We start from the raw sequence: 25,912 nt of genomic DNA, 5'->3' as shown, positions 1-25,912 counted from the left end.
AGTTGCATAACCTGCATCCCAACAGTTGCCTAGGAGGAACACGTCTCAATCTGAGGGCATGAGCGGTAAAACCCCCATCCACCACTGCCCCCGCAACGCTATGTGCGGAAGGCACACTTGGGTGGAATTAAAGGGTTAAGTGACAACATTGTGTGCAATGATGAACCTCACGGGAGTCGAACTTCTGACCTCTTGCTAAGAGAGACATACCACTACCACATGAGCTGCACCACAAGGTTACTTTGTGCTATATTTATTTGTACTCAGCTTAAACACTTGTAAACTAATTTATTTTATTATTTTTTGGTGGGGTATGTGTTGGGAAGGATGTATGTTATTGTTGGGAGTGGTATGTGTAGGAAATGGGAATAAAAAAGCTTATGTGGCGGTGTGTGTTGCAGAGGAAAAACGTCATGATTGAGAATGGCCTAATCCGATATATTTGGAATTACCCATGGCTATACGGAGAGGACAATTACATCAAAGATTAATGAACAGTAACTAAACCCAACCCGTTAAATTTATAACAAGTTTAAATAAAATAATGAATTATGATTGATCAATTAACTCATTCATATCATCTACTTTAAGCAGTCATATGTATATAAAAATCCCTAATATAGTAGATCCATCTATTTTAATATGAAAAGTGATTCGTACATCACTAATTTTAATCAACAAACAAATAAAGATGTTTAATGATATTGTGAATCACCATTTCTTTGTATCAATGAAAAATTAGAGTTGAGTGTTGAAATTGTCATTTATGTATAGTACAAGGGTCACATAAACATCTTTACCTAAAAAACTTCTCTTTTTTCTAAAACACGAATCCAACTACTGCGGGCTCAAATTTAGAACAAAATTTATTTATTTATTTACTTATTTAATTATTAATAAAAAAACACATAATAGAGTCAAACAGAGAGATCACGGTGTGTGTGAGAGAGAAACAGAGCGACATTAATGGCGGAAGAACACAAACCGCAAAAACACAACGACGACAGCGTTAAATTGTTCGTCGGTCAAGTCCCTAAACATGTAACAGAATCAGAACTTGCTTCATTGTTTCAAGAATTTGCTCTTGTTGACCAAGTCAACATCATCAAAGACAAAGCTACACGAGCATCTCGAGGTTGTAATTACTATTACTATCATTATTATTTAATTAATTTCTTTATTTATTATTTATGAATAATATAGAGTATAAGTTATTCTGTTATATTTTTTTTGTAATAGAAGTAATTTAACTTGCAGAGTTGCAGATCACAATGTATTATATTTACATTATTGTTGTGAATTTGTATTTTAATTTAAATTATTGTTGTTGTAATTATGTAATGTGTTAATTAAAATAGACCTAATTTGTTAATGTTATGCAGGTTGTTGTTTTGTTATATGTCCATCTAGAGAGGAAGCAGACAAGGCTGTTGATGCGTGTCACAATAAGAAAACTTTGCCTGGGGTAAATATTATTTTTTGTTCTTATTTTTTTTTTAATATTTTTTTTCAGATCTTTTGATTAGTCTGTGTTATGTGTAATAGTTAAATAGTTAATTGTGACATTGTGAAGATTTTGAAAATTTGATAATAACAATGTTGACATGTTGTGCTTGTCAAAAAATTTGAATTTGTCTATGGTTTGAAATGCTTTTAGTTGGTTGAGGTAGTTTTAGGCATTCATTAATAAGAATTAAGATGTTCAATAACAATGTGCCACATCAGCTTTCGGTTGAGTTAACTACTTGTGCCAGATTAGTTAAGGCTTAGCTTTACACATTTGCGCATATGATTAGGTTATCAAATATCATAGATAATGAGAGGCCAATAAATCTCTAATGATTAGGTTATCAAATATCAAATATCGTATTGACTTTTGACTTTTGATTTTGCTATTGAATGGTATAACAATATTTGATTTGTGTTTGTGAATCAGGCATCTTGTCCATTACAAGTGAAATACGCAGATGGCGAGTTGGAAAGACTAGGTTTGGCATGCTATTTTTATTGTATTGGTCAAAGCGGTTCGGGTTGGGTTGATCCAAAACATTTTTTGCCCTTAATTAGTTGCATAAACTGATTTAGGAAGCTATTTGTATTTATACTACACTTTGACCTTTTAGACCCTTCACCATAGTTTCGCTTTTGACTAAGTTTTATTTTGGATTATTTGACTTATTCGAAGAAAAATCGACTAGTTATTAAGTGATTGGGTCATATTGTCACTAGTAATTATATGATCGTTCAATTTTCTTAGTCTGATTAGCCATTTATCTTCTCATTGTTTATTCAAGAACACAAGATTTTTATTGGTATGCTTCCTAAGAACGTTTCTGAAGGTGAAGTTTCGTCATTGTTTTCTCAATATGGAACCTTAAAGGACCTACAAATTTTGAGAGGTTCTCAACAGACAAGCAAAGGTGCCGTGTGTGTGTGTGTGTGTGTGTGTGTATATATATATATATATATATATATATATATATATATATATATATATATATATATATATATATATATATATATATATATATATATATATATAGGGGCAGGATCAATGGGGAAGTAACCAATCGGGGGGAAACGGGGGGAAGCAAAATTTTTTTATTTTTTTTTTTCGTTTTTTTGGAATTTTTTTTTTCCGGCATCAAGATCACACGAAAATATGAACATTTAGAAGAGACACTTCGTGATGAATGTTATTATTTAGGCGGGAAAACGATCGACAAAAATAACATTCAAGATAATATTGTTCGTGAAGAATATGAACTTTTTTTTTCATGTTTTGTGAAGTAAAATTTAGCTCGATTTAGAGTTTAGGGTTTAGGGTTTGGTGTTTTGGGTTTATTCCATAAACCCAAAACACCAAACCCTAAACCCTAAACTCTAAACCGTTCGTGTTAAAAACTCAATCTAAATCCTAAATCTAAACCCTAAACCCTAAATTTCTAAACCCTAATATCTAAACCCTATAAACCCTAATATCTAAACCCCAATAGCTAAAACCTCAACATACGCTCGAAAAACACGATAATTGTTATATATTACTTCTTCGAGCGTTTTCCCGCCAAAATAAAAACATTTATCACAAAGTATCTCTACTAAATGTTCATATTTTCATCCCATCTATAATGTTCGTGAACAAAGTTTTTTCAAAAAACGAAAAAAAAAAAGTTTTTGCTTCCCCCCGCTTCCCCCCGATTGGTTACATCCCTCTTGATCCTACCACTATATATATATATATATATATATATATATATATATATATATATATATATATATATATATATATATATATATATATATATATATATTCGTAAATCTAGTTCTTGTTGGTTATTTAACAGCTAATAACTACATGTTGAGTTTTTTTTTTTTTAATGTTTTATTCACCACGGTGACAGGTTGCGCTTTTGTGAAGTATGAGACAAAAGAGCAAGCGGTTGCAGCTATCGAGGACCTTAATGGGAAACACAAAATGGAGGTTGTGTACGATATTCACTTTATAAATAAGCTCGTTCAATGGGCAAAATAGTCTTTTGTTGTTAACTTTGTGATTATTTTTTTATTAGGGTTCGACTGTCCCTTTGGTGGTCAAATGGGCAGACACCGAAAAGGAAAGGATAGCTAGAAAGGCTCAAAAGGCACATTCGTTAGCAAGTGCGGACCCCACACAACATCCGTCTTTATTTGGAGCTTTGGCAATGGGTTACATGTCACCGTATAATGGTTACGGATATCAGGTTCGTTTCATCGTATGCTTTGCGTTTTGTTCGTAATATATGTTCAAATTCCAAATTAGATTTTGCTAATGCGGGCCTTAGGACCGTCGTTAATACGCTTAAAACACTTGTACTTTTAGGTAACATCCACCGTAAAGTTAATAACCAGTTACTATGTACAAGTGTTTTTAGCGTGTCAACGACAACACTAAAGGCTGTCATTAACAAAATCATAAAAATTATACTTGATAATATGAGTGTTTCTCCTTTTTCGTCTAGTAAAAGTTCTTTTTGTGTGTAGGCTGCGGGAAGTTACGGGCTCATGCCGTATCGGCTACCCCCAGGTCAAAGTCAACCTTCGTACCCTAGTTTGATTCCGCATGCAAACCAAGGAAATCTTCTACGTGGTGGGACCCCAAGAAACTACCCAGTGCCACCTGGCGGGTATTTAGGTTCTGCGTATCCATCTGTTCCCAGAACTCAGTATCCTGTGACATACGCAGGAGGAATGATGAGCGGGCCCCCTAGTCCTGTACCACCACCGCTTGCAAATAATCTAGCTGCAACGTCTTCGAGTGGTGGTTCAAGTCCTGGAGACCAGGTTGAAGGTTAAAAATCCTAACGCAGTCAACTTTTCGTCGTGTTCCGTGTGTGTTTTGTGTAACATGAAATATGCGAAAATGAAGGGGTTGCTAATGGGTCAACATGGGTGGTATTTGATACGAGTCGAAGTAGACATTTCGAATATTTTGTGAATTTAGATACAAAAATATCTTTTTTTTAACAATAACTAAAGTTTGGATTATATGACTGGATGTTTTTTGTTCCAAAAATGAGAAGAATTTTCGACCCGTTTGGCCCAGTTTTCATTTTGACAACTTATAGTACCTGTTTGACTTGTTAAAATATGTAATAAGGTTGAAACTGTCAACACTAGTTGACATCTTTTTTTATATCTTTTTCTTGTATGCATAAATAGTTTGTTTTTTCGTACAGGTCCACCTGGTGCGAATCTGTTTATTTACCATATTCCTCAAGAATTTGGTGATGAAGAGCTTGCAAATGCCTTCAAGGACTTCGGACGGGTCTTGAGTGCTAAAGTCTTCGTTGACAAAGTAACCGGTGTCAGCAAATGCTTTGGTATGGACCCCACTTTCGTAGTAACTAAAACTAGCAACATGGGCAGATCGGGAATGGTTTCGGGTTGTAATGGTGATATTTAATATGGGTCAAAACTGGCCTGACCGTTTTAACATGATCATAACTTTGGGCGACTTTAACTCCTTTGTCCTGTTCGGTCCAATTTGACCAATTTTTATATTTGTACCTTCTTAGGTGACCCGTTTGAGATAAATCACAGCCCAAATCGATCCATTCAATATTCGCTTCTAATTAAATCTATGTTTTGCAGGCTTTGTTAGTTATGATTCATCAACTGCTGCTGAATCTGCAATTAACATGATGAATGGATACCAGTTAAGCGGTAAAAAGTTGAAGGTTCAACTTAAAAGAGACAACAGACAGAACAAATCTCAATAGTAATCGAGTTTACATACAATCTAAAACGGCGGCTTCGAGCTAGCAATTGACCATACAGACTATTTCATTCTACGTGTCACGAGCACATAGGATTCGAACCTCTGACACTTGTAATACTCGGTTAATTATGCGTCATTGTAATATGTAATTGTGCAACGATTTTTTCTTTCTACAACACCGTTCATAATGTAGTTTTAATTTTACATTTATATTCAAGAAATATTCTTAACTTTTAATTTTTATATCTAGTTTTTGTCGTATTTTCTATCAACCATCACAAGATGACCTAGTGGTTCATTACATTATCACAAATAATCTCAATATCAAACCTCATTAGCACTTAGCGGTACATCTTGAGGTGACCATGGAATAAGTCGGAATTGGTCATGTGATAACTGATTAGACCGCGTACACCTGAGTGAAATACATGCATTCCCTAAGTAACATGAACAAGAAAAAACTTCATCATTTTGTTGTCATGTTTTTCATTACAAAGATGTGATTATAAAAGGTTCCACTTTGATGATTGTCTTCTTGTTATGATATTATAAATGATTTAGGAAGCCTGCACGTTGCGGAGGCAGGTAATATATTTTTTTTCTAAGAAAAATAAGAAAAAGACAAAATAGCTGGCATCAGTAAATGGCTATTGTTTACTTCCGTTTATGTTTTAGTATAGATGTTGATGTTAATGTTAATGTTAATGTTAATAACATTAATGCTTATTCACATGTCTAGTTATTTCTTTATGTGTGGGTACTTTATTACCCATTTATCTTGGATTTATCATACATGTGAGCACATGAGAAAGTAATTTTTGAACCTTTCAAGTTTCAAGTCATAGTAAAAGTAGATAAATTAAAGCATATAAATGAGTATTTAAGCAATTGCTGTCTTAACATAGAAACAATAGGCACATGATATATTTAAGACACAATAGATTTGTCTTTCTCATGAAGTCAAAATGGAAAAAATTGAGAAAATGAGGAAAAAACAATGGATGGATAAGCTCCAAATAATTAGTGTTCTTTGTTAATTACAGTGTTTATCAATCAAAATGCAAAAGTTTATGCAGAAGTTTAATAGATCTATAAAGTGTAAACTCTATATAATCTCTGTTGTTGTATGATCCTCGAGGGCCATTTTTTTTTTTTTTTTTAAAAGCAGTAGTATATTATTCTCATTGATAAAACTCACTGTACAATGTTCATAATTACACACATATGTTTAGTACATCGCAACAGAATAGGAAATGGAGATATACCAAGTGTTGGAGCTGACAAGGTGTCCTCAACCAACAATTCGCATATACACCTTACATCCTAACTTAACATAAACTAATCGGATTGTGAATCCAACTATGCCAGTCGATGGTTTTATCCTTGCACCTCTTCGCAATCCACTCAAAGCTTTTTACTTGAATATCGTTTAAGGCAACCGGTACGTTCCAACATCTGTTCGAAAAAACCTTTTGATTACGGTTTTTCCAAATTAGATAGCAACATGACCATATTACCGCTTGCCAAATCTTTTTGCTCACTAATGAATTCGAAGGTCCCGTGTCCCTGAAGAAGTCCTCCACGTTTGCGAAGTTAAAACCGCCACGACCCCACCAATCAAAGACTTTGTTCCAAACATCGTATGCATGCTTGCACAAAATTAAGGAGTGATCCACCGACTCGATATCGTTGTCACAAAGCGGACACCGGACCGAGTGAAGGTCAATCCCTCCTTTGTCCAATTCGGTCATGACCGGAAGTCGTTTTCTCCTTACCCTCCACATAAATACTTCGATCTTTTTTGGAACCAAAGCATTACGCATAGTTTCCCAACTTGTGTTACCTCGAACAAGTAGCTTAGAGTTGATAATATCCGTTAGTGATTTTGTTGTGAAGATCCCATTTGTACTCCCTTTCCACGACCAATGATCTTGAATTTGAGGGTTGATTGTCGCATTTGCAAGTAGCTCGTTTAACCTTTGTAACTCGCCATTGGCACGTCCGGAAGGGGGGCGTACCCATGACCAATTACCCATGCACTTTGTCCAGTCCCATATAGTTCGGTTTTTAACCGTAGCACCCATATCATTTTCTAACCTTGACAACCTTTTGAACCTATTCTTGAAAGAATCTTCACCAAGCCAAGTGTCATTCCAAAAGGAGGTTGAAGCTCCATCCCCTATAACTTTCACAAAAAGATTTCTAAAAGGAATGTTAGCTTTCTTGAAAGCTTGGTTTGATTCTTTTAAGGTAAGTAACGTGTAATGAAATAACATGTATAGGTTTTGTGTTGATTTGCATTACAATAAGATTCTTTACTTTAATCATTACGTTGCAGATGAGAATAAAAGGGATATATTTGGATTGGTATGTACGGTTGAACATCAAAATTTATCCACTAAAATTATTGATTTTGCAAGAGAAAATTTGACATTGTAAGGTAACTTATAATGATGCTTTGATAAGCAACATATAATATATTGGATCTATGGTCATGATTGGTCAGATTGAAGCTAATGTCGTTGCACTTCAAGGACTCTACCCAGGTGCGAGTGATGAAAGACAGTTGGAAGATTACGGACTCTACTCAAGTGCGAGTGATGAAAGACAATTGGAAGATTACGTAAAGCTTAATGTAATTTGTTGTGTTCTTTGGAAAGTAATTTGTGTATTTGGTTTCAGGAGTCTTACGGTTCTTGGTTGTTAGTTTGGGTGTATGTTGCCTTTACTATTTTTGTTCTCGTTGTAAATATTCTTTATATCATCAATATATTTATCGAATGAATACCTTTTATTTAAAAGAAGTTATAAATAAGGTGTTATGAAATTTCATTGTTGATTAGTTTGATCAACGATCAGTGACCCAATAATTTGTTGGTTAAAAAACTTGAATTATATATATATATATATATATATATATATATATATATATATATATATATATATATATATATATAGTGGACCAATCCATTGATAAGCACTAAATGGGGTACAAGCTGGATAAGTGAATATGGGCCTCACATTTCATGATTTCTAATAAAAAGTCTGATTTTATAGTTAAAAACGCGGAGGGGTATAATCGTCATTCATGTATACAAATTGATTTAGGGCTGGATTAGATCATTCTTCAGCCTGTCTCACAATTCGTATAACCCTAACTGCAGATAGCAACAACCACCCCATACAATACCAATTCCATTGTTTGCGTAATGCTATGGATATCTTGAATGACCTCCGATCAATCGCCGGTCGAATTTTGAACCGTAACACCTTCGATTCATCCTCAATTTCATGTAAACCGGTTATCGAATCCGGTCGTAGAGACCCCATAACTCGCGTTCTAACCGGTTTCGAAAAGTTCTCCGTCGATTCTGCTTGTAATGATTCTCTTAAAGGTGATTTTTACATGATTTCGTTAACTAATCTTGTCACTGACTTGTAATTGCTAGGATTTGCAGATACGATAGCTTACGATTCCGTTTCACTGTAGAAATTGATGTATATTGTGTATATGTATTTAATTGTTTTTATATAAGTAAAATTAATTAATCATATAATTTGTTGTATGCACTTATTACATGGTTATTCATCTAGTTAGATATCGTTGGCTAAAGGAAGAAGATTAATTTGATTAATTCAGATTTATTCATGTTTTATACATATATTAACCACATGTGTTATCATCTACGTATGAACACATACACTTATATTCTTTTTTTAACTCGTACACATCTATTTTAATGGATCTGAATATGTCAAAGGTTTAGTTATTGATTTGTATGTGTTGTTTGTAGTTATTGCTACAATGTTCGTTCAAGAGCATGCCGGTAATGAGAAGTCGTTTGTGTGGCATGCTGTTGATTTTTTTGATGGTGAACTTAAGGATGAACTATTTTGCATCAGGTTTGCTTCGTTAGTGATAGGTTTAAGTCTTTTTTTATAATATATGTTGATGTGGTTTGACAAAGTGATGATCGGAAAGTGTTACTGGAACGATTTAGAGCAAATTTTGTGTCGGAATCACACACTAAAACGGTTTCCTTTGAGAATTCAAATTGATGAAGTTCATGCTCCTTTACAATTCATGTGTATATTTGATGTGGTTTGTTATTTATTTGAAAGTGTTGTGTGGGGATTTGTGTTTAATTCTGATTTTTTATTTTTAAATAAATTTAGGAGGAGAAGATTGTTGTGATTGTTGGTACAGTTACAGATGATGTTCGTGTGCCTGAGATTCCATGCAATGAAGGCTACTGCGTTAAGGTTTACTGAGACTGCTAGGGCAAAGATTGAGAAGGCTGGTGGAGAATGGTTGACTTTTGATCAATTGGCTCTTGGAGCTCCTCTTGGACAGAACACGGTATGAGTTTTATTATTTTATTCTAAATTCTAAATGTTTTATGCAGATATTGATGATGTCTACTTTTAAATATTTTTGTATCAATTTGATTTATTGATTGTGTGTGATGAAATGCCATTTCAATTCCCTTGTTTGAGAAAAATTATATGACTTATGTGGAATTTGCCCAACCTTTGTTAATATTTGTGCTGATTATGTTTGTTAATATTTCTTTTAAGTTGAACTCCACAAACTCTTTTGCTTGGACTAACAGATTGATAAAGTATGCATGTTGAATTTTGAAAGTTGGATCGTTGTAAGAATAGATGGCTTTCATTTCCACATGTAAAAGAGTATGCTTATTAAGTTATTTATTTATTTAATTGAATGATTATTGCTATTCAAGTGATACTACTTATTGCTTCTTTTTTTTTATACTGCTTGTTTCTGTTACAACTGTTTTAGTAGTTTAGATTTATATTATCTGTGATGACCCGGAAATTTCTGACCAAATTTAAATTTAATCTTTGTATGATTAACATTTCCGACACGATAAGCAAAGTCCGTAAAACTGAATCTCAAAATTTTTGAACTACTTTTATATATTTAAATACCCTTCGGTTGTTTTCGACGATTCGCGAACAATTATATGTAAATAGATACATATATACTATAACTTGAAAAGGTAACAATGTATTAATTGTTTGATACCGTACATTAAACTTATTGGTTTAAATATCTATTTGAATATATACGATAAGTTGAAATATTTATTATTAAAATTTATTTATAAATAACTTCCAATGTGTATTTAAAAACTGATTTATGTATATTAAAAAGATATATACATATATATAATTTCAAGTTATTTAGTAAACGATAGTAACATTCGTTTATTGATTCGATTGATATTTAGATAAGTTAACTAAAGCGTTTAAGATGAACAAGTAAAACACTAATTTGCTACAGTATTTTCAAATTGCTACAGTACCCAAAATGCTACAGTGTTTTCGAAAATCACTATTTGTTACAGTGAATTGCTACAGTAAAAATTGACTTTGCTACAGTAAAACACTATTTTAAAATGTATTTTTACAAATATCGAGACAATGATTTATAGAAGTAAATGACCAAAACACTCAAATGTATAAGTTATATTTCGAGTGATATAATTTAGGGATAATTTAAGGCTATATTTTGACTAAGGTACGTGTCCCAAAATGTAATGTACAAGTTTTCTCAGCGTACGAAAGGACATTCGAAAAACCGGAACCGAGACATAAGTCGAGTGATGACGTACGACTTATCGGAGCAAAAGTTACAAGTCCACTAAGCACGGAAATAAAATATAATATATAATTAATTAATTTAAATTATATATATTATATATATTATATTATTATTAAATTATGTCGACAAACAAAAAGTTAAAACTTTGTGACCAGGTACAGCTGACCATGCGATCGCATGGCCATATCAAATGAAACTCATGCGATCGCATGACAATGGATTCCAGATTACATCTATAAATTAATTGATTTCTGCTCTTTGATCTTATTTATTTTCATATACTCCGTAAACATTTAATTATTTATATTATTATTATTATTATTATTATTATTATTATTATTATTATTATTATTATTATTATTATTATTATTATTATTATTATTATTATTATTATTATGATTAATATTATTATTAATCTTAATATTATTAGTAATATTATTATTAATTAGTATTATACATAAAATACTACGACGAGGTCATGAGCGTGTCACTTTCAAAATGGTTTTCAAGTGGGATAGAGCTAAGGAAATTATGGGTTATTGCCAAGGAGATTATGGGTAATGTTCGGGGGTATATTTGTGAATCAAACCTAGTGTTTATCATCTCCGTTGCGTCTACGTACTTTCCTACAATATTGAATCTCAATATTGATACGTTGAGATCTACGATTATTTGATATTTCGAGTTTCGGTCACATTACGAAGAACAACTTTATGTGCTGCTAAGGTGAGTTTCATTTGCTCCCTTTTTAATTGCTTTTGCAATCTATATTTTTGGGCTGAGAATACATGCACTTTATTTTAAACGCAATGGATACAAGTACATACTAAATTCTACACCGAGTTTGAACCAAAAATCCCTTAGCTTTGGTAACTAGTAACTGCCAGTTATAAGAACTGGTGGGTGCAAGTAGTAGTGTATGGATCTATAGTGCTTGACATCCCCGTCTGTTCCAGGTATAGAAACCCTAGCCTGAACTATAAAACATACGTATACTATTTAAGTTTAGTACACGTTGTATTGCGTGTATTGTACATGTTGGTTGCATGTATGTTAAAACAGGGGTACTTATTATAACGTTAAAGCTTAGTTACCAGGGTGCTCAATCTTGTAGAATATTTGATAAACGTTTTTGGATGAAACAACTGAAATCTTGTGATCCACCTTTATATACAGATTATGCGAAACACTAAAATTATGAACTCACCAACCTTTGTGTTGACACTTGTTAGCATGTTTATTCTCAGGTTCCCTAGAAGTCTTCCGCTGTTTGCTTATATGTTAGACAAGCTATGTGCATGGAGTCATACATGGCATATTTTTCAAGAAAACGTTGCATTCACCAAATCATCACCATGTATCTTATTTTGACTGCATTGTCAACGGAAGTACTATTGTAAACTATTATTTACAGTGATTGTCTATATGTAAAAATCATCAGATGTTGAAAACCTTTGATTTAAATATTCATTTATGGTGTGCCTTTTCAAAAGAATGCAATGTTTACAAAACGTATCATATAGAGGTCAAATACCTCGCAATGAAATCAATGAATGACGTATTGTCCATATGGATTTGGAGCGATCGTCACATTATCATTTACTTCATGCAGTCTAGTATATAAGGTACTGATTATGTACCCATGATAACAGCTGTGTTTCTGTCTACAATGAGTCCTGAGATTTTGATGTGGCCAAATGGGCGGGTCGGATGGCTTGGGTAGCTGAATGATAATAATCGTGATGAATGATAATAATCGTGATGAATGATTAACTTATCATTAATGAAAAACGAGTGATGAATGATAAATTAATCATTCATCACTCGTTTGATGAATGATAAATTAATCATTCATCACGATTATTATCATACATTTTGATGAATGATAACAGTTTTTTATGAATGATAACTATTGGATGAATTATAGTTATTTTTTAATTATTTTTTCTTTTCAACTACAGTCAAACTTGTTTGCTTGTTTTACAATAAATCTATTGCAAAGAATCGAAGCAAAAAATGCAGTGAATCTTCAATTAGAAGAAGAAAATCCTGATGATGTTGTGAAGGAGCCTGATGAAGATCAATCTTTGAATCAAGTTATGTTGATGAATGTTAACATTTTATCTGATGAATGTTATCATTTGTATGGTGATTAATATTTAGTTCTTGTTTATGGTCTATGTTATGTTATGTACTTGTTTATAATCATGTTGATGAATCATAACTGTAATCACGAGTTTCTATCATTCATCAGATATTTATTGTTATCATTCGTCGGATTTTTTTTTTTTTTTATCATTCAGCAGTTTGCTTTTCACATGAATGGATTAAAGTGTAAGATCAGAGAGTTTTGATGGGGTTGCAAAATGAGTAAGAAACCAGAAACATAATTTAGAATCTGAAAAAAGAACATATATTCATGTGTACAAAAAATAACATCATTTAATAAATAACTAATCTAACATAGATTAAATTACTTACACCCTATTAGATGGATGACAAAATTGCACTTGATGTACGAGTACAAGTCCGCATTCCCTAGATAGTTATGTGTCTAAAAAGTTGCATCGGTAAACTCACGCGGTGATTCTCCCTACCGGATTTATTATAAAAACATCCACCAGAAAAGTGATGAATTATATCCGATGAATGGTAAAAATACACGATAGTTATAAAAATAAATGATGAATGATAAGAATACCCGACAGATGATAAAAGATATAAATACCAATGAATGATAAAAAAAAATGGGTAAATGATAAAAAAAGAATATGATGATTGTTAAAAAAACGGGTGAATGATAATTAAAAAAAAAAAAAACTGATGAATGATAAAAAAGAATATGATGAATGATAAGAAAAACTGATGAATGATAAAAAAAAATGATGAATGATAAAAATAATAATGAAAACTATTATAATTATATTTATATTTCGAATGACTTTATAGCATTCGATATACAATTGGGAAAAAATATATTAAATAATATTATTCGCCTATTGAGTTTTATGATGAATGTATGCATTATACGATTTTTAAGCTCTATCTTTTATGATGAATGTTATGATGAATAAAATGATGTATTAGAAAACTATATAGTCGACCAATGATAACAACTACTAAAGTTTAAATATAACAATGACTAAAATTTTGATGAATGATAAAAAAAATCGGATGAATGATAAACAAAATCTAATGAATGAGTAACTATAACTATTATGATCATATATATATATATATATTTTAATACTTTTATAAATCACAAAATATGTTTGGAATTGTCGAGACACTCCAGATAAAATAATCCGATCCGATAAATGAATATAAGATGATTAATATCCGATGAATAATAAAAAAAAGCTGATAAATGAAACAAAAATAAAAGTATATATATATACAATGAATGAGAAGATAATATTCACACATCAAAACCAAACCATCAATTCGGTATTTGAAAAACATTCATCCTTATAACAGCAAGAAACTTGTCTACTGATATCGAGCTCTTAAAATAAAACCATATATTCACAAAGTAATTAGCATTGAATTGAACTATAATGAGTACATAAGAGTAGTTATAAGTAGCTTATTAAGTAAACTTAAACCAAAATAGCTTAAATAAAAACATACAAGTTACAAAGATGCAACAGTTTCTTCTTGTGCAACTTTATAATAAGAACTCGTCGTATTAATACCGAGTGCAGCTCTAAACAGTGATGCTCTTGACGATTTCAATATCCTAACTTCAACATAATCACCAACTTTTGGAATCCTATAACCATCACTATCCACCTAATCGGGAACCGGTAAGTTACTGAAAATTACCCTATAGCCTCTATCGCTCTTTTCTATGAGCTCGGTTTCAGGAACTCCTTTATTCGGTCCTTTAACTAAAACAAGTTGAATACTGCCGATTTGGGAGTCAATACACGGGCCCATACTCTAGGGTGGATTGTTTTACAGAAAGGGCGAATCTCCTTGCTCAAAGTTGCTGAAAACATCGTTACTTTTATATCAACGATGAAAACATACTTAATACTATATACCACAACCTACATATTTCAAACAACATGTGAGCTTCAAGTGGGGGGAGATTATACTAACCTTGACTTTGTCCCACTTCGTGTCAGGTGTAATCCTACTTTTTAATATATTTATGTCTTGATGAAATTCACCATCAACTGCAAGTTAAAACAAAAAATTACATCATTTAACAAATAACTAATCTAACAGAGATGAAATTAATTACCCTCTGTAGGATGGATGACAAAATTGCACTTGATGTATGAGTATAAGCCCGCATGCCCTAGATAGTTATGTGTCTGAAAATTTGAATCGGTAAACTCACGTGGTGATTACTGTTACCAGATTTGTTATAAAACATCCACTAGAAAAGTGATGAATTATATCCGATGAGTGGTAAAAATATCCGACAGATTATAAAAATAAATGATGAATGATAAGAATAGCCAACTAAATGATAAAAGATAAAATACCGATGAATTATAAAATACCTGGTAAATGATAAAAAAAAAATATGATGAATGATAGAAAAAACTGATGAATGACAAAAAAAAAAGCTGATGAATGATAAAAAAGAATATGATGAACGATAAAAAAACTGATGAATGATATAAAAAAACTGATGAATGATAAAAAAAACTGAAGAATGATAAAACAAAAACTGATGAATGATAAAACTGTAGATATCCATTGTTGGGTTTTCCAGATTTTGAGAATGATAAAAAGTCATCCCTCGAAATCTGATCGGCTGTTAGCTTCAACTTGTACATCTTGAAATGAATACTGTAGGTGCCTAAAATATCTAAAAATACCTTGATTAGCAATTTCTCGTTATAACAATAATAATGAATAGCATTACTTCTAGATAAAATTTAACTAAAAAAATAATAGTAACTTTTTAGGGTTCATGAACTCATGAGCTTTAGTATATATCGTAATAAAATTTAAAATTGCTGAGTAATTATACAAAACAGGCCCTTAAAGGTCAAATCGTAACACAAAGATTGTGCAAAGTGTTCAATATTTAGTTTTAAACCGTTAACTCGAAAATGAATCGAATGATAAATCGATGAATTATAATTTTTTTCGATGAATGATAAATGTTTTTCGATGAATGATAAATGTTTTTCGATGAATGATAAACGTTTTTGGATGAATGATAAATGTTTGATGAATGATAAATGTTTTTCGATGAATGATAAATATTTGATGAATGATAATTATCTGATGAATGATAATTGTCTGATGAATGATAATTATTTTTCGATGAATGATAATTATTTTTCGATGAATGATAAATATTTTTCGATGAATCATAAAATAGAAATATTTCACACAAGCTTAAAATAAAAACTTCAAAATTGTTGTGAAATGAACCATATAACTGACTTTGTTTACTCAATCTCACCCTGTTAATGATGTATTAAATACAACTTCACCAACTTGAGTCCCTGAAGCACCAAATGACTTTGCTCTCCAAATGGATCCATCTTCAAGCACAAGTCTAGCACACGCAACCTTCCACGGAGCTACATTTTATAAAGAAATATATAAATCAAGTTATAAACATGGGAGGTTCTAATTGTTAATTTACAAGCTAATTTACCTTTTTCACTAAAAATGATAAGTACCCTTCACCAATGTACTTAATAGACTAACTAATAATTTGTTCAATTCATTAAACTCAAAGATCAAAATTTTAAGTTTGATCAATGCATCTTGTAACAAACACAATAAACTAATAGGATAAAGAACTTATGCATCATACAACAGAAGATCCACCCATACTCCTTCCATCAAATGGTTGAGGTGAGGTGGCGATTACCAAATTCGTGATAACATGAATCAACAGTTATCATTCATCATTAAGATAATAAGTATCTGCAATAACTTTTTGATCTTTTCGGCTTCAAATTCATCCTAGGCTTTTTTTTTAAAAAAAATAAAAAAAATACAAAATATAATGTGACATTACTCATTCAGGACTTTCATCAAACAGTTGGTGTGCAAATATAAAAACTAAAAGAAAACTAGTAAAAATTCTCAGTTTATGCATAACTTGATGATATTGACAAATTCTATACATGTAGCCATCATAAACACCAAATAAAAAAAACGAAATTAGATGTAATAACACACTCATTAATAAAATTATAAAGCATAAAGTTCATATGAAACTAACCTAGAATCATCGGATGTTTCAGCGTCCCTTCAAATGAAGATCATGTATTGCAAGTGTCTCCAACATGTACAGCGGTGTGTATCGTTCTTTTCTGAAAATGCAATCGGAGATGCAATTGGAGATGTTATCAGTAAAGCATACACTGATGATTTAGTATTAAAATGCGAGACTAAAGATGAAGATAGAAGGTGAGATTGAAGTTGAAGATAGAAGGTGAGATTGAAGGTCCGATTGAAGATGAAGATAGAATGTGAAGCAGGTAGTGATAATTTAAGATTTACCTTCAGCGTTTTATTTTATTAATTTGTGAATTTACGATTTTGCCCCTCCGCTTTTTTGTTTATTAAATGATAGTTTGTGGTCCAAATTTGCTTATCCCGTATGTACTCGTTTTAAACTTAGTCACGGATCGTGCCCCTATATATATATATATAGTCATAATCAAGAGGGAAGCACTTTTTTAGAGGAAGGGGGAAGCAAATTATTTTTTTTATTTTTTCGTTTTTTGAAAAAACTTTGTTCACGAACATTATAGATTAGATGAAAATATGAACATTTAAAAAAGACACTTTGTGATGAATGTCATTATTTTGGCTGGAAAATGCTCGAAGAAAAAAATAAAAACATTCAATGCAATGAATGTTTTGCTGCTGAGTTTATTTGAATCATTTTGTTTTCATCTTGTGTGAAGTGTTTTTCTCGAATTTAGCCCGATTTAGAGTTTAGGGTTTAGGGTTTTCGGTTTTACTCCGTAAACCCTTAACCCAAAACCTAAAACCCTAAACCCTAAACTCTAAACCGTTTGTGTTAAAATATTCAATCTAAACCATAATTTCTAAACCCTAAACCCTAATTTCTAAACCCAAAACCCTAAAAGCTAAACCCTAATTTATAACTCCCTAATTTCTAAACCCTAATTTCTAACCCCTTAAGAAAAACTCAGCAGAAAAACATTCAATGCATTGAATGTTTTTATTTTTTTCTTCGAGCGTTTTCCCGCCAAAATAATGACATTCATCACAAAGTGTCTTTTTTAAATGTTCATATTTTCATCTAATCTATAATGTTCGTGAACAAAGTTTTTTCAAAAAACGAAAAAAAATTACTCCCCTCACTTCCCCCCAAAAAAGTGCTTCTCTCTTGATTAAATCTCTCTCTCTCTCTCTCTCTCTCTCTCTCTCTCTCTATATATATATATATATATATATATATATATATATATATATATATATATATATATATATATATATATATATAGCCAAGGGTTCATTTGAGAACCACTAAAAAATAAAGAACCTTGAGAACTCCTTTTGTACGTAAAATCATAAGGCTATTTAAGTAATTCTAACATTAATTTCGATTTTAATAAATTAAAAAAAAGTAGTAACTTCCCATGTTAAACTTAACCAACATGTAGCAGTTAATATTATTCCATGATTTTAGCCATACTCGTTCTTCTTCACTCTGACATTTTCCAATTCATTTCTTCATTCTTCAATTTTTTAAAATATCAATAGCAAATGTCCATGACTTTCTTCCATATTTAACCAATCGATTATCCAACTATATTCTTCCGATCATCATCATCTTTTAATATATAACTGATCTATATTAGACTTTCGTATTCGTAAAATGGATTTAAACAACAATCTTTAGTTAGTCGAGATTTATTTTCACTATGTTCATAAATCGTAAACGTTCATATGTACATAAATCTTAAACGTTCTAATGTTCATAAATCGCAAACATTCATAAGCTGTAAACGTTCATGTGTTCATCCATCACAATACTATATTCATAAAACGTAAAACTTGTAAACATTCATAAGCCGTAAACGTTCATATGTTCAGACATCATAATACTATATTCAGAAATCGTAAAACTTGCGATTGTGCACTAATATGTACATATCGTGATTTTCACTATTTTATAAATTTTAAATGTCCGTATGTTCAAAAATCGTAAAAGTTCATATGTTCATAATTCGTAAATGTTCATATGTTCATAAATCGTAAACATTCATATATTCATAAATCGCAAACATTCATAAATCGCAAAAGTGCATATGTTCAGACATCCTAATCCTATGTTCATATGTTCACACATCGTAAACCTATGTTCATATGTTATGTATTTTCTATAAACATTGTATCTGTATTTTGTTCATAGAATGGAGTGCAAAAAACAGCGGTTTGGGAGATGTCCGAGTACGAATAGCTGAATTAAGATCATTTCCCCCTTCACGCACTTGTTTTACTTGTGCTTGCAACGTATCCTTACAAACTTTAGAACCTGCCAAACCTCCAAAATGAACAACCAATCAAACTCAAGTAATACACACTATAACAAATTATTTCTTTAACAGATGCAATTTACGTACATGCTCATCTATATCAATTGCACCTTATGCTCAAATAAACATTTTTACAATAACTCAAATTAACAGAGTTACAAATACAACATAGTACATCTTTTCAACCAAATACATATAAATCTGAATATGTATAACCTACTACTATGAACCAAATCGTCATTATGTCATTACCTATTTTGAAGTGTAAGTTTAAAAGCAACCTGTAACATGCTCAAATTTATAACAATGACGCACAACTTTTACATTTGTTCAGATGTTCATAAGGTCAATGAAGTTAAAAAGAAAAAAATCACAACAAAAAAAAAAACTGTTTATTGAAACATTTGAACAATAGTATCATTTGCACATTTAATCAACTGCACAATAGATCATCAGGTCAATGAAATTAACACACACAAAAAAAAAACAACGTTTTACAGAAATGAACCCTTTTAAATTGTGCAAATCCTTTTCATTGAATTCAATTAAAAAAACGTAGTTCACATATTAACAAAATACATGCCTAATTTCGGTTTCCTTTCAACATGTGATTTCTTCTTATCAACGATGTATTCAAATCTCCAATTAACAATGCGTATTTCGGCTCCGAGAAACTAACACATAAGATTAGATGATATATTGCAGATAATAATAAATAAATAATCCATACGGTTTGATGTTTTGCAGTGATTAGTATGAATCCCCACAAATTTAGGGATTTTTGAAGTCATATTAACAATTATCTCTTTTCCACCCAAAATTCTCGCCAACTTCCCGACTTTTTAAATGTGTAGTTTGACGAATGTAACCTTTTTAGTTTCTAGGCTTTATTTGTTTTGCAATTATTTACAATCATGCCACTCATTATTGAACCGTTGATCTTTTAAATCTAATGACTAGGATTGATTCTCAAGGTTCTTTATATTTTTTTGGTTCTCAAATGAACCTAACCCTATTAAGGTTTAATGATTTGAATTTAACAAGTAGGATGGTCAGTTGCGTGTTGCGGCGGCCACCCATGTTTTGCGTACGGGAAGTTTTTTGTAGTATATAACTACATATTTTTTCAATAAAATTTTAACTTAATGAGCATAACTTAATCCAAGATAATAATCCTTTTTAACTTTTAACATACCAAACACTTCTCATAATGGTAGACAAAACGTATAACAATTTGTGATCTTTTTACTTATGATATGTATTAAATTAATTAAATAAAAGTATGATATCAAGTGCGTAAAGAAATAAAATAAATGTTTAGAAAACATTGTAAAAAAATGTTGATGAAAGAATAATAAAATAAAATAGTTGAAGGTTTTAAAATAAAATTAGATAAAACTGTAGGAGGATTTAAATTTAAAAAAATGGTAAGGGGCGAAAAAACCTAAATTGCAGGAAGCTAAAGTCGGATAAAACATTTTGAAGGGTTAAAAGTGAAATTTCTAGAAATTAATATAAAAAACTAGATTCGAAAGTGAATAGTAAATCCGAAGCTGGACGGACAATGAGAGGCTGTCACGTCACCCCAAGCCTACATCCAAGGCTTTTAGAATTGTTAATATATATAGTTTAAATGATTTAAATCTAACTAATACTTGATACATTATACATAATCTCTACTATATAATGTTATTATTATACTATGGTTTAGGCTAGTTGGTCCAAGTTCGATTATGGACTTAAGTACATTGGGGTTTCTAGATTTATTAGGGGTTTATGTAATTTATAAATACCGTATCAATAATAAAGTATTTCTTATAGAGTTTCATTGTTAAACAAGTGGTATCAGAGCGAGGTGGCACAAGTGTAATCATTGTGACATTGGGGGTTAAAACCAAGATGACTGTGGACGTAGCCAGGGAGGTCGGGAATCCGGAATGAGTAAATATGGTGTTTAACAAGTCTAGAATTAAAAGCCACGTTATGTGATATGTACAAGTGCATGAATAAACCGATTAAAGGGTGATTGTTGGAGATAATCTGATAAAAAAACTCAACGTTTCCCTATAAAATAAAAAGAAAAAGATAAAATCACTGATGTTATGCAGTCTTCAGCACACGGTAACGTTCACATTGTTTAAGTTCTAGTATATTGTATGATTATTCATGTAATCAATGACACTCTTCAAACAACACAATAAATATTTTTTGAAGGAAACATGCCTTCGTTGGCAAGTGTTGATGATTGTATTATGAAATGTGCTTAATTTTCTTTATAAAGTCATAGATTTTTTTTTTTTTTTTTTTTTTTTTGGTAAAAGGGTTTCACTCGGTAAATATATTAATATAAACATATTACAATGAAGCACAAATGATTGTAGGACATGCCTTACAACCTCTCAAACAACCAAGCTTCAACTTTACAAGCTAAAGCAACCTCTCAATAGAAAAAACTATTAAGATGTTTTCCAATCCGATTTTAACCTAAGCACAGACACCGATTTCTTCCATTTTAAGGACATTAGCTTCAACCTTACTGTTGAGTAGATGAATATCATGGTTGAGTAGATGAATATCATGGATTTTCTCAACAGATCTTCTTCATTTCTTGAAAATCTCCGATTTCTCTCTTGCCAAATAAAATAGAAAGACGCACTATAAACCAACTTCGTAACAGTAATTCTGGCTAAGTTTCTTGTCGCAAACGGACTCAACAAAAGATAGAAATCTCTCCACCCATTTGCAATAATGGGAAAATCAACATGCTTTGTCACCATCGACCAAACTCGCACAAAAAAAACTACACGAGAAGAAGAGGTGATCGTGTGAATTAGGAACCTGACAACACAGCGGACATAGACGGACATCACCTAGCCGACACTCCCAGTCTTTTAATTTATCTTGGGTTTTCAATCGTTCACCCATGAGCAGCCATAATTTAAAAGTGTGCTTAGGAATACATTGAGAGTACCAAACCACATCAAACCAAGAAACCTGACTCGATCTTGGACGAATAAACTCCCACGCATGCTTCACCGAGAACTCACATAAAATACCATCTGATCTCTTCCATAGAACTGTATTTGACGAATCCGAGAAGTCTGGTGGAGCTAGATTTGACAAGACCGAAAACCTCTAAACCCAGTCATATTAGACGTTGTGATATTGCATAGAGCCACATATTTGGTATATCTTCTCCTAGTAATCCAATGTTTTGACACATTATGATGAGTTTTTAAATGGAAAATGCTTTTTTATTTTTAAAAAAAAACATGATCCATGTTTTTTTTTTGACTTCTCAGATGATTTAACATTGATATTCTCACTCACGATTTTGATAAATCTACTATTATCATGCATTAAGTATTATTATCATACATGTATTCAATAAATAAAAATGTTGAATTTATCGAAATCATGAGTGATTATATCACTAGCTTGTCAAATGACATGAGTTTAATCCCATAAATTGTACTTTATATATGCATAAAAAATGTGCCTACATACAACAAAGTAAAAAAGTAAATAAATTGTGTTCTACAGTTTTATCTTAGAACATGTGTTACACCAAGAAAACACACGGCGTGAATGATGACATGGCATTAAAACACACCCCATTATTTCTGTTACAGTCTGTGAGTTTATGCGTGGGGGAGAATCCAACATCCGAAGTCGCGATCGTGAGTCACATCATTGACCCACTTTTTTTTTCCTTTCTTTTTAATAAAATTATATTTATCTTCTTTTTGCCCATCTACCATTCATATTTTGTCACATCCTCACAACACTTTTCACCTACACTCTCAACCCACACCAACATAACTTCAATTTTTTCAACTCATTCACCCACTTAATAAATAAAAAAACTCTATGTCATTCACTAACTCACACTACCGAGTCTTAAAGAGAAAAAAAAAAAAAAAAGTTGATGAATAATTTTAAGTAATTTAATAATAAAAATTATCATTTCCTTCAATTTGAGAAAATTTCATTTTCTTTCTCTTGTTTTTACATTATTCTTCTTTTTTATTTCTACATATAAATATAAATCTCCTGAAAAGAGTGTAAATGTTGGTTCTACAAAATATTTTTATGAATTTCAAATCTTTTTAACCTTCGTTTATAAAATTCTACTTTCAACGATTACAGGTTGTGATTACGGACGGACGGAGTATGTGATTTCATTTTAACAAACCTAACACTAACATCTACGGAGTATCACAGCAACGTGGTTAAAAGGTTGGGTTGAATAAGTGATTTTGCGTTGATACTCCCTTGAATTGTAGCGAGCATTTTCAAATGATCTGTCAAATAATCGTTAAATTTGTCTATTAATTTCAGTCATGTGTCAAACATGTAAGGGTGTTTTTGTCTTTTTAACTTTTCTTTCATAAACTTCATTTTCATATTCATGTACAATGTACAATGCTTCAATCTTCATTTTCACAAAACCCTTACCAAATTCAAAAGAAAATCAAAATTGAATTATGACACAAAATTAAAATAAATCAAAACCCCAAATTAAATTCAATATAAACCCGAAAACACATGGCACAAAAACCACATGCTTGCTGACTTAGAGATTAAATATGGTCTCTTTTAGATCTTCACTTGCTGGATGCTTTTAAAGAATGGAATGTAAATCACAGTGATTGATTTATACATGTGAGTTCTCAATCCTTTCAGGTCTATCCAAAAACTTGCATTTTTTTTTACTCACGTGCCATCTTTCAGTCTTCAGATGGGAAAAAAAATATGTACTTTTTTATCTCAAACGGTATTGGGTCTAAAGTGAATTTATATCGGGAATATTAAGCATATAATTTGTGTGCCTGGCATAAAGTTTATAATTTGATTTGTTCACTTGATTTATCTTGAAAGCTTTATTTGGGTTTTGTATTACATCATTTGTTGTTCTAAAGTGAATTTATATCGGGAATATTAAGCATATAATTTGTGTGCCTGGCATAAAGTTTATAATTTGATTTGTTCACTTGATTTATCTTGGAAGCTTTATTTGGGTTTTGTATTACATCATTTGTTGTTTTATTGAAGATTTAGAAAAAAAGATTACAAGTGATTAAATTGTTATAATAATAATAATAATATAGATATGGATAGTCAATTTTGGTGTATACATATAGTCAATTTTGGTACACAAAGTATGTATTTTTATATTGAGATTTTAGGCTATAAATACTCATGAATGCAAGCATTAAACTTGCACCATTTCTCACACTTACAAAGTGTTTCTTTCTTTCTCTCCATTATCATCTTTGTTCTTACACTTCATTATTAGTATTCTAAATCAAGAATCAAACCACTAAAGGTAGTTATAAGCCTACTGAATTATAACATCAAGAATCAAACCACTAAAGGTAGTTATAAGCCTACTGAATTATAACACGTTATCAGCACGATAATCTTAATACTAAATATGGTTGGCTCTGCCACCAAAATGATATATGGTCGGTTATACCACCAAAATGATATATGGTCGGTTATACCACCAAAATGATATATGGTCGGTTATACCACCAGAATGATATAGGTCGGTTATACCACCTGAAAAAATATATGGTCGACACTGTCGCCAAATTTTCATTTATGTTTACTAATATTTATATTTTTGTTATATAACATTTATTTATGATTACTTACACATGGTCGACACTGTCACCTACTTATCATTTATGTTATATTAAATTTATGTTTAATGTTTATATACTTATGAATATAAATTGACTCTAATTTATCATGATGTTTGTTTTAATTTTTGATAATAGAAAATGTCGAATCTGGAAAAGCTTAAATTTACTCCTTTAGAATCAACTGGAAACAACTACATGCCATGGGTTATAAAAGTAAAAATGCATCTTAAATCAATGGGCATTCTTGAAACCATAAATGAAAACAACACTTGTTCTGAAAAAGAACAAGCTACGGCATGTTGCTTTATTCATCAACATATTGATGAATGCTTACAAAATAATTATGTGACTGTAGAAGATCCCCATGTTTTATGGGAAGGTCTCAAAAGCAGATTCAATAATCAAAGAGAAATTTTACTTCCAGCTGCAATGGAACAATGGAGAACATTAAGGTTCCAAGACTTTAAGAAAGTAAATGAATACAGCTCAGCTCTGTATAATACATGTTCACAACTTAAATTCTGTGGACATGAAATTAGTGATGCAGACATGATGGAGAAAACTTTCTCCACAATGAATGCTGCAAACATCACAGTGCAAAGAAATTTGAGAATGCTAAAGTTCAAAACATATCCTGAACTTAATTCATATCTCTTAGTTGCAGAGCAAAATGATGAGCTATTAATGAAAAATCAGCAATCCCGTCCTACTGGTACACTTGCAATCCCTGAAGCAAATACTGCAAATAATTATAAACAGGGACAAGGACGCGGGCAAGGTCGTGGTTATAATAACCATCACCATCATCATGCCAAAAGCCATAACTATGGTAGAAACCATCCTTATGGTAATGGTAATGGGCGTGGACGTGGTCGTG

The 25,912-nt window shown here is 31.4% G+C and overlaps 2 protein-coding genes across 3 annotated transcripts; one reads left to right on the top strand and one right to left on the bottom strand.

Moving 5' to 3' along the window:
* The first annotated feature begins 915 nt into the window (after positions 1–915).
* LOC139876983 (RNA-binding protein BRN1-like) lies at positions 916–5,500 on the top strand. 2 transcript variants are annotated; one of them, XM_071864386.1, is made up of 9 exons: positions 916–1,135; positions 1,383–1,465; positions 1,937–1,988; positions 2,295–2,420; positions 3,402–3,481; positions 3,570–3,740; positions 4,021–4,327; positions 4,716–4,859; positions 5,131–5,500. In XM_071864386.1, exons 1-9 carry the CDS (start codon positions 967–969, stop codon positions 5,256–5,258), a joined length of 1,260 nt encoding a protein of 419 aa, XP_071720487.1. In that variant the 5' UTR covers positions 916–966; the 3' UTR covers positions 5,259–5,500. The 2 variants fall into 2 exon arrangements, with proteins under 2 accessions (XP_071720487.1, XP_071720488.1); XM_071864387.1 differs by having other exon boundaries at positions 4,021–4,320; positions 5,131–5,266.
* A 1,085-nt stretch (positions 5,501–6,585) lies between these two features.
* Positions 6,586–7,533, bottom strand: LOC139874700 (uncharacterized). The gene has a single exon (XM_071862110.1). The coding sequence runs from the start codon at positions 7,531–7,533 to the stop codon at positions 6,586–6,588; it is 948 nt and encodes a 315-aa protein (XP_071718211.1).
* Positions 7,534–25,912: the final 18,379 nt, after the last annotated feature.

This window comes from Rutidosis leptorrhynchoides, chromosome 11, assembly GCF_046630445.1.
Source record: "Rutidosis leptorrhynchoides isolate AG116_Rl617_1_P2 chromosome 11, CSIRO_AGI_Rlap_v1, whole genome shotgun sequence".
Taxonomy (NCBI): Eukaryota; Viridiplantae; Streptophyta; class Magnoliopsida; order Asterales; family Asteraceae; genus Rutidosis; species Rutidosis leptorrhynchoides.
This window is presented reverse-complemented; position numbering and strand designations above follow the sequence as displayed.

Coding starts and splice junctions, on each gene's coding strand:
- LOC139876983 (XM_071864386.1), top strand. CDS start 967: ATGGCGGAAGAACACAAACCGCAAAAACACAACGACGACAGCGTTAAA. Junction 1,989..2,294: donor TGGCGAGTTGGAAAGACTAG/GTTTGGCATGCT, acceptor TGTTTATTCAAG/AACACAAGATTTTTATTGGT. Junction 2,421..3,401: donor TTCTCAACAGACAAGCAAAG/GTGCCGTGTGTG, acceptor CCACGGTGACAG/GTTGCGCTTTTGTGAAGTAT.
- LOC139874700 (XM_071862110.1), bottom strand. CDS start 7,533: ATGTTATTTCATTACACGTTACTTACCTTAAAAGAATCAAACCAAGCT.